The 8,877-nt window shown below is 43.3% G+C and overlaps 1 protein-coding gene across 1 annotated transcript; it reads left to right on the top strand.

Annotated features, from left to right (window-relative positions):
• Positions 1 to 3,093: 3,093 nt before the first annotated feature.
• Positions 3,094 to 5,997, top strand: LOC147631167 (G-type lectin S-receptor-like serine/threonine-protein kinase At5g24080). The gene is made up of 2 exons (XM_086809494.1): positions 3,094 to 4,072; positions 4,186 to 5,997. Exons 1-2 carry the CDS (start codon positions 3,166 to 3,168, stop codon positions 5,703 to 5,705), a joined length of 2,427 nt encoding a protein of 808 aa, XP_086665620.1. The 5' UTR covers positions 3,094 to 3,165; the 3' UTR covers positions 5,706 to 5,997.
• The last annotated feature ends 2,880 nt before the right edge of the window (positions 5,998 to 8,877 follow it).

Raw genomic sequence — 8,877 nt, 5'->3', positions numbered from 1 at the left:
TGCACAGGATAGGGAAAGTAGGTAGGTATTGACACCCATCGACGACGATTTAGGCGGGAGGTCATAGCTCGCAGGTCATTGCTCGATAGTGAAATTTTGCTGCTAGCTTCCATCCCAACCAATCAATGATGTGCCTCCACCATTTCCACATGAGAAGAAAGAGAATCTCATTATGGACGACATGGTGAATGACTTCCTTGGACTGGAGGTCATAGATGATAGGTGAGCAAGATCCAATGTCACAAGAAGAGGAAACCTTGCATAGAGAGGCAAGCACCCCTTTGGATGAGGGATGTGCATACTCCACACTACGAGCAAACTTGGAGCTATTGAACTTGCGAACAACTGATGGATGGAGTGATGCAAGTGTCACAAGTTGTCTTCAGTAAGACCGCCTCATTCTATTCTCTCAAAATAGAAAATGTTTCATGTTCTATATACTCTCCTTGTTAATATTTTGATATATGATTCCTTATGTTTTGTTGCAGGCTTCTCAAGAAGATTCTTCCCCCTCAAAATCTTTCACCGAACTCATGAGATGGGTGTCGTAAAATGCTCTCTATGTTAGGTATGGATTACACAAAAATACACGCATGTCCCACAATGATTGCATGCTATTTAGAGGGGTTAATAAAGATGCAACACAATCTATACAATGTGGGGAGAGCCTCTATAGGGATGATTTACAAGGATATAAAGTTCTCCGAAAGGTTTTGAGACACTTCCCTATCATTCCTCACATCCAACACATGTTTAAACGTAAGGGGATTGCAAAACTCATGACATGGCATGCTACTCATGGCTTGACCGATGGCACCATGAGGATCGTAGTAACTAGCATGGCAACATGTGGAGCATCAATGGCCCATCACTTACATCCAGGCTTGGGCATGGATGGTCTTAATCCATTTGGCTTCAAGTCCACATCATAGTCTACGTGGGCATGGATGGTCTTAATCCATTTGGCTTCAAGTCCACATCATAGTCTACTTGGCCTATTGTATTGGTGAATTACAACCTCCCTCCATGGGTGGCAATCAAGAAAGGTCATCTCATGCTTGCTCTCCTTGTACCAGTCAAGTATAAGGTGGTGAACATGGATGTGTACCTCGAGCCTTTGATTGAGGAGCTTGAGACACTATGGCGAGGTATCAAAGTGCATGACGTTTCAAGGCCAATAAATAGGCATGAGGAGAAGGTGAAAGGAGTTTTGCGTTGGACGATGCATGACTATCTTGGGTTCTCGGAGTGCTCAAGTACCTACTTGAATCTTATATGCATAAGGCTTTAACCTTTGAACTTTAAATTTATATCTCTATCTCAATTATCTCAATTTTAAAATAGGTTTGACAACCTTCGGACATCATGCATGTTTGATTTGTGGACCATCACTTGTTTTCGGAAGAAAGACCCTCTACACTTAAGAAGGTGGCGTATGACAAGCATCATAGATTTCTCCCTCCTTCTTTTAGAAAAGAAACTTGAGTCAAAGTGTTAGATTTTTGGCTTGGTGTAATTGGGAGCTTGTGCATTCTCCAAAAAAACTAGGTGGTCTTGCTTTGCGCTCTAAACTAATAGGCTCTATTTGTGAAGGGGAGCACGTTTGGGCTAAAATTGGCTTTAGCTTTGCACTCTAAACTAGTAGCCTCCATTTATAAAGGGAAGTAGGTTTGGGCTAAAATGTGTATAAAGGTGGTAAATGACTTCAAGGTCTGTTTTAAAGGGGGTAAATGGTTGGGTATGGATTGGCAAGATAAATTTTTGTCTCAGCTAGCTCTATCTTGTGGTAAAGATGGTTTATTCATAAACTTATCAAAAGATGCAGGTCTCTACTGGGAACTCTTCAGTGGAAAGGTTCTCACATGTACAGGGGGGACAGTTTGATTCAGTGGTGGTCTATTTGGTGGGCTCCTTGGTCTAACTCTACTTTAGCTCTAAAAAATATTAGAATGGTTACGTATCTTCATAACAAAGATATTAGGAAGTTGGATCATTTATGGGAAATATTAGCTCAGTACTACCAAACATATTTATCTCTCTTTATGTGATAGAATTAACTAGAGTTCTCTAAATAAATTATGGGGGAAATATTAGCCAGAATCCAAATAGGGTAAAAATTTTCAAAGCTTATGGAAACAACAGGGCCCTACTAGCTTCAAAGTTTTTCTATGGAAAGTGTTATGGGGGTCTTCAGTGCTTAAAGACTGTTAAGCTGTTTCTCTCAGATGAAGAAGCATGGGTGATGGTGTCTGATCACTTAACTTATAACTGTTTTTTTTGGTGGAGCTTGTAGATGGATACAACCCTTTGTCTAGATTTGAAGATTAGTACTAGTCAAACTATTCAATGTAAAGCTTTTGGAGTGTCAATTTGTAGAAAGGATATTTGTGTAGTTTGACATATTTTCTTGTCCTTTTTCGTTAATTTTATTTTCTTCCTTTAAAAAAAGTTATTTGGTTTTATAATTAAAATTTCAAAAGATTGAACGTTTAAATTTTGGGCTAGGCAAAATTACAACCGTAGGACGGTTTTTTAAATACGTGAACATGGTTGGAGGCTGAGCAATACACAGCACAGCAATACATGACAAAGTGGTCGGAGCAACCAGGGCCCTCGCGTTGGACCAGTCCCCTCAGAATTTAGAAACAGTAGTGGTCGTTGGACCTGTCTCAGAAAAAACTCTATTGGTGTTGCTGCGAGGGCAGGGCCCCCAGTCCCCTCAGAAAGTGACAGAAACAGTAGTGGTCGTTGGACCTGTTATTGGTCTTGCTGCGCGGTAGAACATTTCAAACCTTCTAAACCTTTTAACGCGTAACCAAAACCTTTCAAAATCATTTCACAGGAGGTCCAAACATTATTCGGGAAATCTGGCAGAGCTATCATCCAGCCACCTGCAAAGGAGTTTTCAGCCGGTTCAGGCTGTATTTGTCTGTATTGCTTGATCTGTCGGTTAAAGGAGACGCCCGGGCCCCAATGAACCCCCCGGCCCAGCTGTAAAACAAAAGTGGCTAAAACCGCGTAGTGCAGTGGGTGCCAGGTGGACTCGTCACCCGAGAGACGTGAGCCTTTAGTATTCACCCCTCTGCGTTTTCAATTTTAAAGGCTTCAAACTAACTCTCACAATTCAACCTGTAAGCATACACACGTCACCACCGGCAGCTCGTGATGAGAAGAAGCAACATGACTCTCGTATTGGCAGTTCTTCTGTATCTTTCCGTTGTCGCGGCGCGTAGGTCCAACTCCTCTAAGAGCTACTTGCTTAGAGACCAGACCCTTACATCGGACGGAGATGATGTTCTCGTCTCCTCCAACGGCAACTTCACTCTCGGTTTCCGCCACTTTCCCAACGTGGACAAGGACGTCGTAGATTTGTACCTCTGCATCTGGTATTCCGCCTTGATGGCAGCAGATACTGAAACTCAAGTCCCTGGCGGCACGATCACATGGACTGCGGTAACGACCTCTCCGGCTCAAACCTTCGCCACTCTAACCCTCTCCGCTGGCAAGCTCCTCGTCCTTGGTTCCGACAACAACGTCTTTTGGTCACCAAAGGTGGCCAACCAAGCGAGCAAGGCTGAGCTTCTGGACACCGGAAACCTCGTCCTTCTCAACTCAACTTCTGGCGTAGTGTGGCAGTCGTTCGACTTCCCCACCGACACACTCCTCCCTTCACAGAGGCTGAGAATGGGCACCTCTCTCACCAGCTGGTTCAATGCGACAAGTCCATTGGCAGGGAGTTTTTCTCTTACGATGCAGGAGGACCAAAACCTTGTCCTTTTTTACTATGAGGCCACCGGAAGCAATATTCCCATCTGGGATAGCTCCGTCACCTATACAACCGGGGAGGCACAAGGAAGCCCTTATGCTGAGCTCGACGATGATGGCGCTTTTGTGGTGCATTACTTCGACGAATACGGCGACCCTTTGATCTTAAGTTACAATAGCTCTATCGATTACGGGCAAAGAGGTGTCGTGCGGAGGCTTGTGCTGGAGCCTCGTGGACGTCTTAGAATACATAGCTGGAACCCTCGTAAGAATAACTGGTCAGTAGTATGGGAGAATGACTGCTCAGGTCAGTACTTTTCAAGCAAGCTAACCTTTCAATCGTTTTAAATTGATAATGCTTAAAATCACCTGAAATAAACACTGTCCATTACTGATGATTTAAAGCTTTTACTGGCTCAGCCATATGTCTGGAATACACAAGCACATCCACCGGTGGCAACGCAACATCTGGCGGTAGCAACAGAACAGTTGGCGGCAGTACCGACCGTAACAAAACTTCCACCAGCAGCACAACATTTGGCGGTGGAAACACAACAGTTGGCGGCAGTACCGACCGTAGCAAAACTGACACCGGTAACACGACAATTTTTGGCCATAGCAACACAACAAGTGGCGGTATCGACAGCAACAAAACACTCACTGATAGCAGCTTTTCCAACACAACACTCAGCGATTCCGGCGACGGCCACAGCAACAACAGTTCCAACGTAGCAAAATGGAATGGCGGCAGCCGCACACTGTTTGGCGGACACAGGACGTTGAGGGTCTCATTGGGGTCAATTTCGGTCGCTGTTACGGCTGTGCTAGCGGCCATCGTTGTATGTGGGATCAAGTTGGCATCGAAGGGCCGCCCGGCTGACTTTGTGGAGTTGCAAGGCATGGAAGTTTCCGGCATAGAGCTGCTCAGGACTACAGCAACGGCTATTCCTGTTGCCTTTTCATACAAACAGCTGCGGCGGGCAACTGACGGCTTCCGAGAGAAGCTAGGCTCAGGTGGATTTGGGTCCGTGTACAAGGGCGTCCTTCCAAACGGCTGCATGGTAGGAGTGAAGAGGTTAGAAAATCTCAGCTCCAACCATGGTCGCAGGGGGTTCGTGACAGAAGTGCTGACGATCGGGGCCATCCATCATGTGAACCTGGTGCGTCTGCACGGCTACTGCTACGAGGGCCCAGAGCACATGCTTCTCGTATACGAGTTCCTAGAGAACGGGTCTTTGGACAAGTTTCTCTTCCACTATGAAAGTGCAGATGAGTCGGAAAAGCATGGGCAACATGATATACTTGCTTGGCCAGTGCGGTTCAAGATTGCGCTTGGAACTGCTCAAGGTATAGCCTATCTCCACGAGCAGTGTCGGGCCAGCATCATGCATTGCGACATCAAGCCCGAGAACATTCTCCTTGGTGCAGACTTCTGCCCCAAGCTCTCCGACTTCGGCCTTGCAAAGCTCATTTCCAAAGACCAGACCAACACCGTCACTATCATGAGAGGGACCCGGGGCTACCTTGCGCCAGAGTGGTTGGCAGACCTGCCTATCACCGTGAAGTCGGATGTGTTCAGCTATGGCCAGATGCTGCTGGAGATCATCAGCGGGAGGCGGAACCTGAGCACGGCCGTGAGCTTGGACAAGCTGTACTATCCTTTGTGGGCATTCCGCAAGATGGTGAGGGGCAACATCTCGGACGTGGTGGATGTGAAGCTGGGTGGCAATTATGACCCGGAGCAGGTGGAATTGCTACTGCAGGTGGCCTTCTGGTGTATTCAGGACGAGCCCAGCGCCAGGCCCAGCATGTTCAGAGTGGTGGAGATGCTCCAAGGCAAGGCCCCTGTTCAGCGCCCGCCTCTGCCTCAGACTATCCGCCTCCTCATGAGCGACACCAATGAGGCGGAATCCCTCCCTGAATCCTCACCCACTGAATAGGCGAGCAACCCAAATCTTGAGAGATTAGGCATTGAAATAGACAAGTAGGTGACCGCCACAGAGCGAAAAATTATAACTTTATTTCAAATTTAACTCTTTCCTCCTTCGCCTTTTTTTCTCCCTCTAGGCTGGCTAGGTTGGCCAGGTTGATGTGTAGAGGCAGTAAATTGTGTTGTAGAACAAGTTGTCTTTAATAAAGAGTAGAAGAAGAAGTAAAATTAGATAGATAGATACAGATATTGTAAAGTATTGGAAGATATTCTACACATTTTTGAGTTTGAATGTTGAAAATTAATGTTGTTTTAGCATCAAATCTATTTTTGATAGAATTTTCCGCATGTGTCTTTTTATCCTCCATCGATCATTTTTCTCCTCTTTTTCTCTCTCTAAGACTCACTTTGCTCTCTCTCTCTCTCTCTCTCTCTCTCTCTCTCTCTCTCTATGTCTATTCCTCTCTGTCTCACTTTGTTCTATCTTCCCCTCTCTCCCTCTCATGCTTCTTTCTTTCCATGCTTTTCATTAGGAAAATTTAGAGTTAAAAAATGGCCCTCTAAGAAGAGCCATGTCATGACTTTTCATGGACTCTGGTGAACCTTACCTTATGTTAAAACCTTCACATGTGACATACATACCATTGGAAAGCTCTTAAAAAGTAGATTCTAAATCTATCACCTCTACTCAAGTTATGCTTTTCTAACTAAAAGGTAGATTCTAATGATTATGATATGGATGCTCAATTTTGCCTTCCTTACTAACTTGAGAAGGCATAACTTGAGCAACTCAAAATTTATCAAAGCTGGTAGATTTAGAATCTACTTTTTAACAAGGGCTTTCCAACGGTATATTACATATGGGAGTTTTAACGTAAGATACATAGGATACATAGGGTTTACCAAAGGTTCCTTGACATGGTTCTTCTTAAAGGGTCCCTTTTTTGTCTAATTTTTTTGCTAGTGTGAGGTTCTTGATCTCTCTGAATCATATTGTTCATAATCTCCTCTTTGCCTTGGTCAAGGTGTGGTGCAGGCTATAGCACCTTCTCTCTCTCTCTCTCTCTCTCTCTCTCTCTCTCTCTCTCTCTCTCTCTCCACATCAAAAGAGCATGGCCTTCCTCAAGGCACACATGGCCTTGTTCTCTCTCTGGTTCGAAAAAGCATTTAGAGAATTCTATTCGTTATTCACTTACACTTGGATATATTAGTGTTACAGTATAAATATCTTTAGAGGAATAGGGCCTGTTAGAATATTAATCCACTTGTGAACACTTACGTGCATGCAATGGCAATTTCATCTCTTCTTGTGAACACTCACGTGCATGCAATGTCAATTTCATCTCCTCTCTTAATATGGGTGTAACAATGCTCATGCAATTATCACTAGTACTCAACCACCACGCGTTGCTGAGGTATGTAAATGACATTAAGAAACCAAACACATGGAATGGAAGCCCAATTGAATACAAAGGGGGGGGGGTCAATCAAAATACAAAGGGTAAGTTGAAGGGATTTTTTCCTCTTATTTTTTAGAAATCCATGATTTCTTTTTCTCTCCTCTCCCTCTGCCTTGGTTGTCCATGGTTAATATTGAATAGACAATAATGTATATGTGCCTTGGTTGTCCATGGTTAATATTGAATAGATAATAATGTATATATGTGTGTCTCTATCTCTAAGCTTATGCATGTCTAGATATGGTGCTCTTTAATCTATGGGGCTTTTCTACATGGTATCAATTTTCAAATAAAGGAAAAGATTCTAGGGCTTTTCTACGTGGTATGATTGCATCAAGAAAAAGGGAAAGATCCTAAATTCTAATGCTTGTCCTCCTATTGCACTCCCTCCTTGACAGCATTCTTGCACTATTTGATGATCCTGTTGTGAATCTCATGTTGAGCTTGATTCTCTCTCCCTTTACAAGAGGTGGGGAATATGGAGCTACTGCTTATGCTTCTTCCGGAGCTCGGGAGAAGAGTCCGCATTTTGTTCCTGCCTTATATGTTGCCAATGATGAAGTTCATGGTCCTGTTCCATATGTTAATGATGCTACTGCCAACGTAAAGCTTATATGAAGGCTGAAGCTGTATGCACGCTTCAGGATGCTAGGTTACGGATTCACACATAAAATGTTAGGTTACGGATTCACCACACCCTTCATAAAAAACGGGTGACGCACGTATCTTCCACTCACTAAGAGTGTCGATGCCATGTAGCATTCAAGCTCATGCACAACTCACATGCACTCCATATATGCACTATAATAAAGCTCAAGAGTATTCTCTCTTTCGTTTTAGATGAGAGGGGGAATGTTGGAATATTAATCCCATGTAAACACTCACATGCATGCAACATTTACTAACCAACTGTCATCTACACATGTGAACATTGACATGCATGTATGCATGCAACACAACTACCATCTTCTCTCTTTTTATGGGCGTAATAATGCTCATACCACTACAACAGAATGAGGGTTTAGCAATAAAAATAGCAATGCTTTTATAACTAGAATGGATATGGAGACATCGGACCCATTTCGTTGTTAAAAACACTGTTATTTTTGTTGTTGAGCATCGGAAGTACTGCAGAGTAAAAAAAAGCTAGGGCAAACTAGGGAGTTTACACAGCACTCCCCAATCTGTCCCCCAGGTCTTTTTTTTCTAATGTAGACAGTAAAACTAACACAACTTCATGTCATACTCATCGTCATGGACAAGTGTAATGTAAATAAAACTTGACAAATACAAAAAATAGGACAATTGCAATTCATGGTTTTAGGAATGTCAAAATCTAATTACAATACTTGGCGAAATTACATAAGTGTATAATTCCAAAAAGCTTATATACAAAATAAAGCATAATGAAAAACTATGGAGCTAGGGGCTACATTGAGGGAGTCTACATCTTATGCAGTTCGATTATTAATATTCCTTGCAGCTCCACCCCCTTCGCTTCTCACATTTCCATTACTTCTTGCTTGGACATTTGCACCACCGTTTCTAGTAACATGATTCTAGCAAATATTGTTGGGATATTAACTCCTTCTTCACGTGTAACATCATGACACAAGTTATTTGCCATCTATCCAATAAGAAACATAAATACTTAAAACTCTTATGTATACTCCAATGCATTAGGCTTATGCATATGGCTAATGCATAGGACTAATGCATGCT

This window comes from Cibotium barometz, chromosome 15 (genome assembly GCF_041138505.1).
Source record: "Cibotium barometz isolate CiBa-2024 chromosome 15, ASM4113850v1, whole genome shotgun sequence".
Taxonomy (NCBI): domain Eukaryota; kingdom Viridiplantae; phylum Streptophyta; class Polypodiopsida; order Cyatheales; family Cibotiaceae; genus Cibotium; species Cibotium barometz.
This window is presented reverse-complemented; position numbering and strand designations above follow the sequence as displayed.

Excerpts from the sequence above, each read along its gene's own strand:
- LOC147631167 (XM_086809494.1), top strand. The coding sequence starts at position 3,166 with ATGAGAAGAAGCAACATGACTCTCGTATTGGCAGTTCTTCTGTATCTT. Across the intron at positions 4,073-4,185 it reads ATGGGAGAATGACTGCTCAG|CCATATGTCTGGAATACACA; the intron begins GTCAGTACTTTT and ends TTACTGGCTCAG.